The sequence below is a fragment of the Labrus mixtus genome, chromosome 2, assembly GCF_963584025.1.
Source record: "Labrus mixtus chromosome 2, fLabMix1.1, whole genome shotgun sequence".
In the NCBI taxonomy this organism is placed as follows: domain Eukaryota; kingdom Metazoa; phylum Chordata; class Actinopteri; order Labriformes; family Labridae; genus Labrus; species Labrus mixtus.
The window spans coordinates 8,472,029-8,486,493 of record NC_083613.1 but is presented as its reverse complement, the minus strand read 5'-3'; the positions used below and the strand labels follow the sequence as shown (position 1 = coordinate 8,486,493).

At 39.0% G+C, this 14,465-nt stretch overlaps 2 protein-coding genes and 1 long non-coding RNA gene across 5 annotated transcripts; 1 reads left to right on the top strand and 2 right to left on the bottom strand.

Moving 5' to 3' along the window:
- Positions 1-217: 217 nt before the first annotated feature.
- On the top strand, positions 218-13,948 carry cldn31 (claudin 31). Of its 2 annotated transcripts, XM_061049613.1 has the most exons (4): positions 218-399; positions 3,204-3,347; positions 11,634-11,814; positions 12,074-13,948. In XM_061049613.1, exon 4 carries the CDS (start codon positions 12,281-12,283, stop codon positions 12,947-12,949), a length of 669 nt encoding a protein of 222 aa, XP_060905596.1. In that variant the 5' UTR covers positions 218-399; positions 3,204-3,347; positions 11,634-11,814; positions 12,074-12,280; the 3' UTR covers positions 12,950-13,948. The 2 variants fall into 2 exon arrangements, with proteins under 2 accessions (XP_060905596.1, XP_060905604.1); XM_061049621.1 differs by lacking the exon at positions 3,204-3,347.
- Positions 4,461-5,927, bottom strand: LOC132983323 (GTPase IMAP family member 7-like). Of its 2 annotated transcripts, XM_061049602.1 has the most exons (3): positions 5,775-5,927; positions 5,023-5,665; positions 4,461-4,632 (listed from the first exon to the last, which is right to left on the bottom strand). In XM_061049602.1, the coding sequence occupies exons 1-3, from the start codon at positions 5,794-5,796 to the stop codon at positions 4,575-4,577; spliced, it is 723 nt and encodes a 240-aa protein (XP_060905585.1). In that variant the 5' UTR covers positions 5,797-5,927; the 3' UTR covers positions 4,461-4,574. The 2 variants fall into 2 exon arrangements, with proteins under 2 accessions (XP_060905585.1, XP_060905576.1); XM_061049593.1 differs by lacking the exon at positions 4,461-4,632 and having other exon boundaries at positions 4,716-5,665.
- On the bottom strand, positions 9,983-10,878 carry LOC132983354 (uncharacterized). Its single transcript, XR_009674833.1, has 2 exons — positions 10,692-10,878; positions 9,983-10,471 (listed from the first exon to the last, which is right to left on the bottom strand). It is a non-coding gene; the product is annotated as an uncharacterized LOC132983354 (long non-coding RNA).
- Positions 13,949-14,465: the final 517 nt, after the last annotated feature.

The following is a 14,465-nucleotide window of genomic DNA, read 5'->3' as shown; positions in this document are numbered from 1 at the left end:
ACACAATGCAGAAATCCAGCTGTTACACATGTCAAGCTCCAATCGGCTTTCCTCTTCTGCTCCTTTACCTCCACCTAGTGCCTCCAGCTGAGAACTGCACTGCAACCCCAATCACAAAACAAAAACATGATAGCAGTGAACACTGTTGTAAACAAAGTGTCCTTGTGTTTTAATGTTTTTTTCCATAACCAGCGTGTGTGTGTGTATTTTGCATGCAGCAGCACACACTGCTGCCCTCCTACACCCCTGTGTGTGAGATCCAGAGAGACAAGCTGGTCAGTCATAACAGAAGAAAGACAAACTACTCATACCAGTCGACTGCAACCAGCAAGACACACACACAGAGGACCCTCAACAAGCCAGCTGTGGACATCTGGCTCTTTGATTATGGATTGAAAAGTAAGTTTAAACTGTATTTTTTACCACACTTGTTTTTACCACAGCCATAAATTTACTTTAAAATACTTTTCAGTATTCTAGTATTTTATTGTATTAAAATATCTGTAGTGTAATGTATATACAGAATTTAATTCTATTGTCCCTATTAAAGAAAATAAGTTAAATACTGTTCTTTAATCATGTAAGCTGCTGATCTGGTTGATCTTTTACTGATGTCTTTGCAGTGGCATTGCTAAAAAAAACTCTTTTATCTCAACAGTACATACCTGGCTGACAAACAAGAAGGTAACCTGAGACGAGGAAACAGAAGAAAAGAGGAAACTTTTCAACACGTTTAAACATTTACATTCACTGGAGGCTGTACAGAGAAATTGTTTAGAGTATACTCAGTTATTGACGTCTTTGATAAAAGACTCTTTAAAGAGACACTTTTCTGAAGCTGAGAGCACTTTTTACTTCTGACATCATGGCGTTCACGGGTCTCCAGCTGCTGGGCTTGGTGTTGGCCATGCTGGGTTGGGGGTTTGGGGTCTTGGTGTTTTCCAAGATATTTTCCGGAGTAGGTTCAGTAGGTTTCAGAGTAGGTTAATTCATTGCCCAAAGCAGACAGGCTGGGACTCAAACAAAAAGCGCATAATTGAAATAAGGGGATAAAAATAAACGTACGACTTCACAAATTTCCTTAAAAGTTACTGCTTGATTTAACAATCTTTAACTCAGTATTTTTCTATGTTGCTAACAGAAGCTACTTAACATCAGATACTGCAACACATTGCTGTCTGTTCGACACAAACCTTTCCACTATAACATAATGTTCTTTAGATGAATAACAATAATGTTTGAAGAGTTTTGATCAGCCATCACAGAGCTTTAACTGTAATCCTTGGCACTATGTTATGCTAGTTTATGAGGTCACAGGTCACAATACCTATTCAAATACCTGCTTCATTTCTGGCCACCTCTTGAATTTCAGTGTTACAGTTTGTGGTCCTTACTAACTCCTGATAGAAAGATCTGGTTCTTTAGCAGCCCAATGCTCCACTATGATAACCAATAGTTGCTAACTTAGTCTATCTGCACTTTACTTAAAAGAATAACTAATGATATTTGTATTAAAGGTGCTCACATCAGAAACTCGCTAAGGTTGGCTGCTCTGGCTTACACAGATGATGTTACTGTTATTATCAGAAAACAAAGAGAGCTGGATGCTCTGACCTCTAATCTGGTGCTTTATGAACGTGCTTCAGGTGCTAAATTAAATCTGGAAAAAACTGAAGCTGTGTGGATAGGTTCAGAACAGAATAAAACAGATATTAGTGTCCAGCTAAGAGATGAAAGTACTTGAGATATGGATTTATGGTAAGGACATTATATATTTTTTAACTGGTCTAGAAAAGAGACTGAGATTAAGGATGAGGTTCAGAAATGGGAAAATAAAGATACCAGTTATAAAGGCCATAGTTAAAACATAGTAAACATAGTTAACATAGTAAACATAGTTAAGTTAAGTTTAGTTAAGTTTAAGTAAACATAGTTAAAACCTACATGGTGTCTAAATTATTGTTTCTCTCAGCTGTGTTTCCTCCAGCTGTCATTTCGTTAAATAAATTGTGAGCAAAGCTTATTTGGGGAACAAATCAGAAAGTTACAAAAAGATGTCTGTTCTATAAAATGAAATCAAAATGGAGGTTTGGGAGCACCTGAGCTTAATTCATAGTTGAAAATTCCCTTCATTAAAAATGTGTCCAATGCTTTGAGCAGGAGTGCAGCATGGACGGGTGGAGACCAAACACAATGGAATAAGTTAAAAGCAAGAGCTAGAACACATACCCCTTATTATAAGTTAACATTTGGTGATTTTAAAACAAAATATGAATATTTAGACATAAATTGGACTATAGTTCGCCTACTAAAGAAATATATAAACATTTAAATGATAAGGTTAATGGAGGATAAATTGAATAGACATGTATTTCCAGTTGAATATAAAGAAATTAAAATATAAGGGATAAATTACTTTCTGAGCTCCTCCGTGACGCTGGTTAATCTCTGTTTACAGACTTCTTGTGAGAGCTGTAGTTCAGTGGAGTTGTTTCATCATTAATTCATGATTTAATGTACCGAGGATGAAAACATTAGAACATCTCTTGATCCACTTCTACCGCACACAACAGGTCAGATTTAAATGGCTGATGTAGGTTTTAATGTTGTCAACAATAATAATTCTGTGATGTACGGATGTTTTCTCTGAACCGTTCACTGATGACCAAAGAAAACTTTTCTGGCTGGTGATGTTTCTCATAAACACAACAATCTGGAAAACCGGAGCAAAAGTTGTCATTAATCAGCAAATGATTTGTAGTGATTCCCTTCTATCTTTCCACCTGACACAGTTTTCAATTTTACACCCAGCACTCACGTTGATTAAATAGCAAATTAACTCGTGCCCGCTGGCGCCCAGGAGTTTGTTTGTCATAAAATGAGGTGTGGTCAAGACACGTGCAATTGTGGCATGTTCCCATCTTGAGGATGCAGAAAACCAGTGCAATAAGTTATGTTAATATAAAGAGTTCATACCGTACATGTTTACAGCCTGCCTTTATTTGATGGTGAGCCCACAGAACACTTGTTAGCTTAGATCCTGTCCACGATGTCGGCCTGTCTGGAGATTTTAATATTGAATAGATAAACTATTGGGCCTCATGTGGACAAGTTCTCTCCTTTTTGATGCTTGGGCAAACTATAACTTAAGTCAACCATCGACATATTTCATACAGTGTGCTGTGTGTGTTCTGTGTGTTCAGGGGCTCATTGAAAGGAGAGAAGTTATATGAACCAAAGCTCAGCATATTTAAGAAGAAAGTCTGAAGTCTGCCGTGTGAATATCAACGTGCAAGCCTGCAGGCGCACTGAGCTCCAAAAAGGAATGAGAGCTATCACTCTGATTGGTTTGATTCATGTTCCTCCCAAAACATACCTATGTATAATCAAGCCACTTATTCAAATATCCAATTATGCCTCGTTTAGCGCCCAGATTGTACAAACAAAATCTTACCAGACACGCCCTGAATCACTTTGCACCACAAGTTTTTCACAGGCTGTCAAAATAAAACCCTTTATCTTTAAATTAAATGATACACACTAGTGTTAAAAAAGGAAACAGAATATTAAATTGACAGTTTCAAACTTTCAATCTTTGTACAAGTCATATTGTGTATTTTCATTTCCATGAGTAAAGAATTTAAACACCTTTAATGAAATTCACACCTTATTCTCAAAGTGTCAACTCAATTTGAAATGAAGCGACAGTGAATGCTTTTAATGCACTTCAATGTTCAAGTTGACTGCACTTTGAATAAATATATCCACAAGTCTGTCGGCCTGGTGACAAACAACATGACTACATACAACCATGATGTTCACAAAACGTTTAACCTTATACAGAGAAAAGTTCCTGCTGAGAGAGACATGTGTGATTAAAAACTGTAGAAAAGTTCAGGGGCAGGCTGACATAAACATTTTCAAGATATCTTCTGAGCTTGATTCTTTAGGGAATCAAAAACAAAGATGAATAGTATGTGCAAAGTCATGATTTTGAGTACTTAGAAAATTCCATGCTAACTCGTGAATGCTGTCTAACTTGCAGAAATACATTTATTGGCAATGAAGTCCATTTCAAGTTAGACTGTGTGCACAAGTTTATCCTTGGACATTTTAATGGAAAAAGCAAAGTATTTATTTACAACTGAAAGTATTACCATTAATTAACCTGCTGAAAACAGCCAGAATAGTTGATTTGTACTTCAAGAAGGAAGAATATGCGATTTTTCACACTTAAATGTAGCAGAAATCAAGTATATCCTCTGAAAATAACTGAGTCATGACTGTCTACAATGAGTTTGACACCCGACTCCCACTGTCTGTGATGCTTTCCGAGTTTTCCGAGCCGTAGCTTCACTTTGTTAACATCGTCGGGACAGCAGGCAGGCTCATCCCCTCACGTATAAAAGTTTTTTAACTGAGGGACTAGAGAAAAGAAGAATAACATACTGTACTCACTGCTTAACTGTGTTTCTAGATCACGCTCATTTTGGGTAAATTTACATGCAGTGTGAAGATACCAGCATAAAGATCGCGAGCATTAGCATGCTAACACAACAATGCAGTGCAATTTGTTATGGTTTCATGCTGGTGCTCAAGGGCGACATCTGATGGATCAAAAAATTGCATATTCTTCCTTTAAGTCCCACCTCTGATTAGAAAAATAACCAATCATAGATTCGGATTTTGGGGTTGCACCTGGGCTGGCCAATCAGTTTTCAAGAGGGGCCCAGGCTGGGACTCATACACAGAGCGCATAAATGAAATAAGGGAAGGAAATAAAAGTAAGACTTCCCAAATTTCCTGAAAGTTATAGCTTGACTTAACTATCTTTAAAGTCTTGGAAACCTAAACAACATTTTAAAAAATCCCTAAAGCCATCCCATTAAAGTTGACATAATGGACGGAGCAGCAACTTCCTCTGCAGCGAATAAAGCTCCAGCTGCAGGTAGAGCAGCTCCAGCAGCAGCTCCTATCAAGCCTGAACCTAACCTGTGCGCATACTTTACACAGATGTTCCACCTCTCAGCTGACTTGATCTTTCTCTGGGCCTCTTCATAAATGCTGCTGGTGTAATGCCCACCATTTAACTGCACTATCTCGTCTATCTTCTCAAACAGATCATTCACCTGAGTGCGATTATTCATGCTCTTGTTGTCAAACACAATGTACCTGGCGTTACACGTTCTGACGAGATCCCTGAGATCAGAGCTTTCCTCCAAAAAAGTCTCAATGGATTTCTGCCCGAGCTCGTCTCCCCTTGTGAAAAGTACAAGTGTGTACTTGGAGGCTTCTGCACCAAAGTTGTCCTCGATCCATTTGACCGCGTTCTTCTCCTCTTGTGTAAACCGAACATCCAGTCTCATCACAAGCAGGAACACATGGGGTCCTGGGACAGAGAGGAGGATACATTTCTCGATTTCTTCTTTCAACTCGTCTTCTGCTGTTGATGTGTCAAAGAACCCAGGCGTGTCAATGAGCCTCACTCTTCTGTCTTTGTACTGGAAGACTACTTTTCTACAAGTCTTTGTCACAGAAGATGGTGAGAATTCTGCCTTAAAGACCTCATTTCCCAGGATGGTGTTCCCTGTTGAACTCTTTCCTGAGCCAGTCTTCCCCAGCAGAACAATCCTGAGGTCTTCTTGAATATCTGGAGAGCCGCATACTGAGAAGAAACAGCAGTGAAACTATATGAATAATAGAGATGTAATCCATCTCACATAAGAGGCATGAAAAGTGATCACATAAACCTTCATATAAATAAAGACACTCACCTTTAGTCGAGCGTGAAGCCATTCTGTTGTACAGAGAGAACTGCCTGACCTTGATCCACGAAATCTGTCAGTGTGTGTCTGAACCTTCTCTTTATTGTCTCATTACTCTCCTCCCTCCCTCTGCCTTCCCCTTTTTCTCTCTCTCTGTCTACCTCTCTCTCTCTCACTTTCTCTCAGTGTTTCCAGAAAAGTGAAACTTAACTTGTTGGAGACAAAAACTAAACTCCTCATCATACATCATGGCCGTTTTGTAGACAAAAGCCACTGACTAAAACATTCTTTTATTGTCATGATGAACACAGTGCTGTGCAGTGAAGTGATATTATTATCTCTCCATGTTGCAGACAAATAAATTGTATAAAGTTAAAAAGAGCAAAATGTCTAAAACGACAACTAATGATGGGGTAAGAAAAAGTAAGCAATAAACAAACATTCCTTTATTTTATTTTAATTATAATTTTAATCCAATATAGAAACTCTACTTGGCTCAAAACCTCAGTGTTGGGGTGCCGGTACCATAGCGGTTAGTGCGCCCATCCCATGTTCAGAGGTCATACTGTAGTCCACCAAGTGGGCGGCCCGGGTTTGAGTCCAACCTGTGACTCCTCTCCTGCATGTCATTCCCTACTCTCTCTCTCTCTCTCTCTCTCTCTCTCTCTCTCTGATTTCTAACTGTCCTATCTCTACAATAAAGGCACAAAAAGCCCCCCAAAAAACCCTTTTAAAAAAACACCCTCAATGTTTCCCTCCTCATTCTACATGCTTCTTCATGTCTGTTTTATGGTGTCTGAACCCAGTGAGCTTCAACCACGATTTCAATGTTGATTTATGGTTGAAAACAGTGAAATCGGATTCGACTGTCCAACAACTCCTTTCATCTGTTATTCAACCAGATAAAAAAACAGCTAAAGAATCAATGTGTCTGAAAACACAATTCTGTTATAATGTTGATAAATTTTTCAGTTTGGGGTAAAAAGGAGGACGGAGGTGATTATTATGGTGGCATCTATAAAATGAATGCTTTTTTATCTTTTAATGATTTACACAAGGTGTATTTATGTGTATGTTTCATCTTGATCTATCTCTATCATATCTTAAAGTCTTGTACATTTTCAGTAGGCCTGTACGGTTCTTTAAATAAACCTCTTTGTTTGTTGGTTGAGCACAATGACAGCTAACACTCTTTGACTAGTCCCTCCAGAGTGCACCACATGCATATAGAATAGATTCAAACCCGGGATGCTCGTCCCATGCCTCTGTTCATGGAACGAGACCTAACCGCTAGTACAACTGCACCACGTCAAGTCATGTTGCAGCAGCTGATGAAATCTTGCTCCATGCAAAGATGTCATTTCCTCACCTTTTTCTCACATACTAATGATAGTAAATGCAGCACTTTATGGCCTGTGTGCTGCTAACAAGATGGTTAAAAAACATTGTAGAGGAGGCAGATTTGCAGAAGAAGAAATAATAAAAAAACGGACACGCATGCACAGATATTTAGTGTTACTGACAGAGGGATACGAACCATTAACTAAGACATGAAGAGCAGTGTCACTGGCTCAGAGCATTGGCTGTTTATGAAGATGGATCAGAGTAGCAGACCAGACTAGCATTACACAGCAGTTTTTAAAGTTTGTCTCCACAGAGTTTAGAAAAAATATTCCTGTAAGTTGAAGTGCATACAGTATGGTGTTGTTTAAAACCAGACTAGCATGAGTCCGCAGCTTTCAAAGTTTGTCTCAACAGAGTTTAGGAAATATGTGCCTCTAAGTACGAGTGCATATGGTGTTGTAAACTGAGTATGTTATGTAAAATAGATTGTTTCCTAAATTAATATTATTGTGATGACAATTATGCTGGCCAGTCCTGGCATTTTCCAGTATGTGTTAGTATCAAGCTAAGGAACTAAGATATATATCCTGCTCCATTTGTGAGAAATTGTTCCCACTCTGGAGAACAATGCACCAGCTGCCAATGGTTATAGAAATTCAGAAGGTGGCCTGAAATGAAGGAGCAATTTGAATAGGTATTGTGACCTGTGACTTCATAAACTAGCATAACATAGTGCCAAGGAGAACAGTTCTATAATGCTCTGTGATGGCTGATCAAAACTCTTTAAACATTATTGTTATTCATCTAAAGAACATGAGAACAAGAACACATTGAAGAATTTAAACACCTCTAATAAAACATTTTGTTCTCAAAGTGTCAACTCAATTTGAAAGGAAGCGATAGTGAATGCTTTTAATGCACTTCAATGTTCAAGTTGACTGCACTTTGAAAAATATAATAATATATAATAATTTGTCTGTTGGCCTGTTAAACAACATGTTATAAAACAACTGAGTATGAGAGTATGAGTCAGAGATAGGAGGAGACTTCATGAGAAGTATTTCACTGGCTGACATTCTTGTATTTAATGATGTTATGATGGATTGTGTTCCAGTACAGCCAGTATTTACACTTATTATTATTAATTATAATTATTGTTTGACAAGCTGGTCGCAGGCCAACCGTAGCACACAGAAACCACTTGAATCGATATACAAACAAGCCATACAAATTTTAGATAAGAAACCAAAACTTTTCCATCACTGCTCAATTTTTAAAAAGTTCCAGCTTTTAAACTGGGAAGACCTCATAAAATATTTTAACCTGTGCTTGGTTTTTAAAGTTACTCACAATCTAACTCCACCGCCACTTGTTGCCTACATCAGAAGAACTGGTACTGATCGTGTCACAAGGGGATCGACAAGAGGAGACTGTGTCATTCCATTGTGAAAAAGTTCCTTTAGTCAGTCAGCCTGGTCCGTCAGAAGATCAAGACAGTGGAATTCAATCCCAGAACATATCAGACAACTTAACACACACAAATCGTTTTCTGAGCAGCTAAAACAATGGATGGGCAATACATATACATGTCAGCACTAAAATGATTTATAATGGCTGTACTCTTAGTTTGCAATCTCAACATATATGTATTTATGTTTTTGTTTTCTCATTTCACTACTGCTTTTATTGTTCTCAACAGCTGTGCGTTTTCTAATCTTTGTACTCTGTCCTGTTCTTTTACCTTGTAAACTGTTCTGCTTTGTTCATTGTTTTGTTTTGTTCTGTGCTGTGTCTTGTTTTGTGCTAAGTTCTCTTCTGCTTGTCATTCTTTTTCTTTTATCTCCTTGTTTATTTGTATTTTAAAAAGCCTCTTTAAAAGGGCTATATGTAACTTTCAAAAATACTGCATTTGTAGCGATACCGCATGGCCGTTAGGTGAACTGCACCAGTAACCTGTTGCTTGCTCTCCCTCGCATGCTCGTCATACGTGCTCGTACGTACACAAACGAGCATCATCATCGGCCGTGAAACACTGGATATTTACCAGCATAATGTTTACAGAGGAGGTAAGTGGTCATACACATGTGAAAGTGTCCCCTGTCCCCTTCCTAAATAAACTGAATTGAATGTACCACACATATGTGATTAAAAACTGTTGAAAAGTTCGGTGGCAGGCTGACCTAAAATGTCCTGGAGTGCATATTTGAAACAGGGGCATGTCCAGACTTTTTAAACTTGGCCCACCACGGGCACTGACTGATTCAGGGGTGGCATGTCGTTTGTGGGCACACCCATGCTAATGAATTCTTTTTTTACCTTTTATATCCCTTCTAATGATACGTAAGAAACACAATCTGTAACATATACATCTTCTTAGCTTGATTCTTCAGGAACTAAAAAAAAAAGATGAATTAGCAAAGTCATGGTTTAAGTCTTAGAAATGTGCATGCTAACTCGTTTATGCTAGCCTGCAGGAATACATTTATTTGCAATGAAGTCCAAGTTAGACAGTGTGCACAAGTTTATGTTCGGAAATGTTAACAAAAAGAGCAAAGTATTTAGTTACAACTGAAAGTACTCATATTAATTACTCTGCGGAAAACAACCAGAATAGGTGATTTGTACTTTAGTCCTGCCCTTTCATTACACAAATAGCCAATCATAGATTTGGATTTTTGGTTGGCACCTGGGCCGGCCAATAAGATTTCAAGAGGGGCCCATGACCCCCCTGGCCACCCATCTGGACACGCCCCTGACTTGATATCAGCTCAACAGTCTCTCTCTCGTCATGCTAAGCTCCAACAGGCCAACAAGCTGCCTAAAGCTAGATTCATGTTTTACTTTTCCTGCAGAAACATGACACGAGAACACACGAAAATAAACTTTTTTATAGGGAACAACTTTATTTTCTTAATGAAGTAAAGAAACAAACAAGTTTAAATGACTAAACTGTTAATCAATGTATGTACAGCATGTGATACTTATATGATCAGAAGGAGTTTTCTGACCTTTAAAAAAAGACAAACCTTCAGCTTCCTTATACTTTTGTTACTCCTAATGAAGTCTTGTAATGCAGACTCTAGTACAGGTTATTTCATTTTTACAAATTAAACAGAATGAATAAGATCATAATCAGAAATAAAACTCATAATAATGAATAAAGAATAAAATGATATTCAGGGTGAAAGTGTTCCTCAGAGTAGGTTAATTCATTGCCCAAAGCAGACAGGCTGGGACTCAAACACAAAGTGCATACATGAAATAAGGGGATGGAAATAAACGTACGACTTCACGAATCCCTCATAGTTAAGGCTCAAGGTTACATTTTGCATCACACAATAAACATCTGCCTGGTTACTTCCCTGTTACACAGAGTATACATGGGAAAATGCAACAAATAAGTCAGTAAAAATCAATGAAATCATAGAATAATGAAATAAAAACACAACAAACAATAATGTACTTACATAGTATTCACATGGGGTAATTGTTACACATTTAAAACCAATAGGAATCTCTTTCACCAGAATATGGAATCATATTTAAACTTGCAGAGGAAGTAATCAACCAGCAAAATGGTACCTCAATAAGAAATGAAATAATTTCACGTCATTGGTGACAAGCTGCATGGCAGGGTGTGCCCCATTGGTAGAAAGGATGGTAAACAAAAATGTCAACGTCAAGTTTGGCCCGTCAGTCAGCATTACAGAAACAAGCTCAATGCCAAGTCACTTTATCAAACGCTGCCTGCCTCAGTACTGTCTGACATCTGATAGCAGTTCATCACCCGCACGCCTCCTCCTGCAATTTATGATATACAAGTCATGAGCACTCTGCACGTGGGCGCCTGAAGCAAGAAGGATGTTGAGGCCAGTTCTGAGGAGGTGGCAGTCTAATGCCCTCTGCTGGATCTACAAAGCAACATCAATTTACCCATGTGCATGCTGTCAAATTCATACAACTCAAGCAGACACTATAGCCAGTAAAGTCAATACATTGATTTCACCAGTTACAATCTGAGAGTCCATTTGGTCTTCTTTTGGTGGGTTTTGTCTTTAATGTCACAGAGGGTTTGTTTCACTTGTGTAGAATATGCACCATCTCTTTGTTACGATAACACAAAACCTCAAAACTCCACAGGTACTTTTATTATAGTTCACAGTCACACTTTTCTCTGTTTTTCTTCTTTGGTGGTTGGTTCTATATTCATTTAGCCTCTGCTGCTCTCCCCTTTTGATCAGTGGTCGACTATAAACACAATCCCAGTGTCACAGCATTATTCATCCTTAACACAACACAATGCAGAAATCCAGCTGTTACACATGTCAAGCTCCAATCGGCTTTCCTCTTCTGCTCCTTTACCTCCACCTAGTGCCTCCAGATGAGAACTGCACTGCAACCCCAATCACAAGACAAAAACATGATAGCAGTGAACACTGTTGTAAACAAAGTGTCCTTGTGTTTTAATGTTTTTTTCCATAACCAGCGTGTGTGTGTGTGTGTGTGTGTGTATTTTGCATGCAGCAGCACACACTGCTGCCCTCCTACACCCCTGTGTGTGAGATCCAGAGAGACAAGCTGGTCAGTCATAACAGAAGAAAGACAAACTACTCATACCAGTCGACTGCAACCAGCAAGACACACACACAGAGGACCCTCAACAAGCCAGCTGTGGACATCTGGCTCTTTGATTATGGATTGAAAAGTAAGTTTAAACTGTATTTTTTACCACACTTGTATACCTCACAGCCATAAATTTACTTTAAAATACTTTTCAGTATTCTAGTATTTTATTGTATTAAAATATCTGTAGTGTAATGTATATACAGAATTTAATTCTATTGTCCCTATTAAAGAAAATAAGTTAAATACTGTTTTTTAATCATGTAAGCTGCTGATCTGGTTGATCTTTTACTGATGTCTTTGCAGTGGCATTGCTAAAAAAAACTCTTTTATCTCAACAGTACATACCTGGCTGACAAACAAGAAGGTAACCTGAGACGAGGAAACAGAAGAAAAGAGGAAACTTTTCAACACGTTTAAACATTTACATTCACTGGAGGCTGTACAGAGAAATTGTTTAGAGTATACTCAGTTATTGACGTCTTTGATAAAAGACTCTTTAAAGAGACACTTTTCTGAAGCTGAGAGCACTTTTTACTTCTGACATCATGGCGTCCACGGGTCTCCAGCTGCTGGGCTTGGTGTTGGCCATGCTGGGTTGGGGGTTTGGGGTGTTGGTGTGCGCGGCCCCTCTGTGGCGTGTGTCAGCCTTCGTTGGAGGGGAGCTGGTGATCGCCCAGGTGCTGTGGGAGGGACTGTGGATGAACTGCCTTTCTCAAACCACGGGCCAGATCCAGTGCAAGACCTACGACTCCACTCTGGCCCTGCCCATGTCTCTGCAGGTGGCTCGCTGCATCACTGTTCTCTCCCTGCTCCTCTGCCTCCTGGCCCTCCTGCTCGGGGTGGCGGGGGCCAAGTGTACACATTGCATGGGTGACGGCAACCAGGCCTCCAAGGCTCGGCTGGCGAGGTTATCAGGGGTGCTCTTCCTCGTGGCAGGCCTGGCCCACTTGGTACCGATCTGTTGGACTGCCTACACAGTCATCAGGGACTTCTATGACCCAAATGTTGCAGCGCCTTTAAAGAGAGAGCTTGGGCCGGCGCTGTACCTGGGCTGGGGGGCCTGCGTGCTGCTCCTGGTGGGGGGCGCTCTGCTGCATGTGGGCTCCTCTCCACCGGTTGGAAAAACTCTGCCTGTGGGAAGAGGAGCAGTGAAGGACAACCCACATACAGCAGCAGCAGGAGAGGTGAAGCAACAAGAGAAATCTTTTGTATGAGATCAATTTATTGGACATGTGAGGCTCAAACATCGAGGTCAAAACCTGCTCTTTTATGTATTGAAAAGCAGACGGAGTAAATGTTATCTGTAATTATTTGATGAACTTCAGATTTAAAGGGTTTCTAATGACGTTTAAATGATTTAATAAAGTGGGAGTTGACATGAGGTGTGGGCGGTAACAGATGTTTGGATGTTTACTAAAATGTGTGACTTACATTTCTCAAATTCCACTCTGCCTCTGCTTGTGTGTGTGTGTGTGTGTGTGCGTGTGTGTGTGTGTGGGTGTTCTGTGTACAGAAGGCCACTGTACATTGTACATTTGTGTATGCTGATGTAATAGCTCAAAGCATGAGTGGGCAATCAGAGTGTTGGTGGTTATTTACATTTAACAGAATGTTTCTGCATTTGAGGACTTTTAATTCCCATTTCAGAATATTTCACTATTCTTATCAAGACTGTGGTTCAAATGTAATTTTGTACAGTAGGCTGCCTTTCTATTGATATCAGTTCAGACAGCTTCTGAGTGTCAAGCAGTGATAATACAAGTCTTAAAATCTTTTGGCCTTTCTCAGTAGATACAAAGTTTAAGAAGTACTACGATTATGTACATAATAGTTGCATGGAATTTTAGATGACCGATATGTAAAATATCTGAATGAAATAAAATGACCTTACTGTATAATCAGACATTAAGGAAACATGCTATGTTGAAGTGCTGACTTCTCTGACAACAATGCAGCAGCTTCTAAGTTTAGATTCTGGTCCTGAATGGTCTGTATTTGTTTTAACTAGAAAAGGTAGGCGGTATAAGGCAGCTCTCTTCAGTGTTTTGAATTTGCACTGCAGTACTAATTTAAAACACTAGGTGTTACATATTGCTCCTTTAATTTTGTCATTATGGATTGTCTTTTGTATGTATTTAACCACTTGTAGAAATAAATGTGTGTTGACTGATCCCCACAATTGTACCTTTTACTTGCTTCATTAAATTTAAGGTGATGCAGTCGAGGTGATAAAAGAGCTCTGGAAAAAAATAAAGAGACCACTGCAAAAAATATGATTTCTGAACACTTCCAACATTAATTTATGATTATATTGTTGTTAAAAATCGAAGATGAACTAATATCTTAACCAGTTGTCGTTTTCCGCAAAAAAAAAAGGTCCAAACTTCCAAACTCCATTTGATCCCTTCAAATGGAGTCCCTTTGCACCTTTAAGAAAAAGTTAAAGACCCAGCTCATTCATTAAGATGGAACAGCTCCTTCTATATGTTAAAAATAACAACTTTTACACTTCAGTTTAAATAATTTAATTTGAAAAACCTGACAGCTGTTGCTCATACAAGACACAAAGACGTGTGCATAAACCCAAACACATCATTCTGCTCTTTGGCTCCCTTACGGCTTGTCATATGGTACCATTTTGGCTTCTATTAAATCAGCCCAATTTAGCAAGTTTTTGACCTATGTGTTCATGTGGATTACTTAAAGAAGCATTATGTATCCCTGACACCC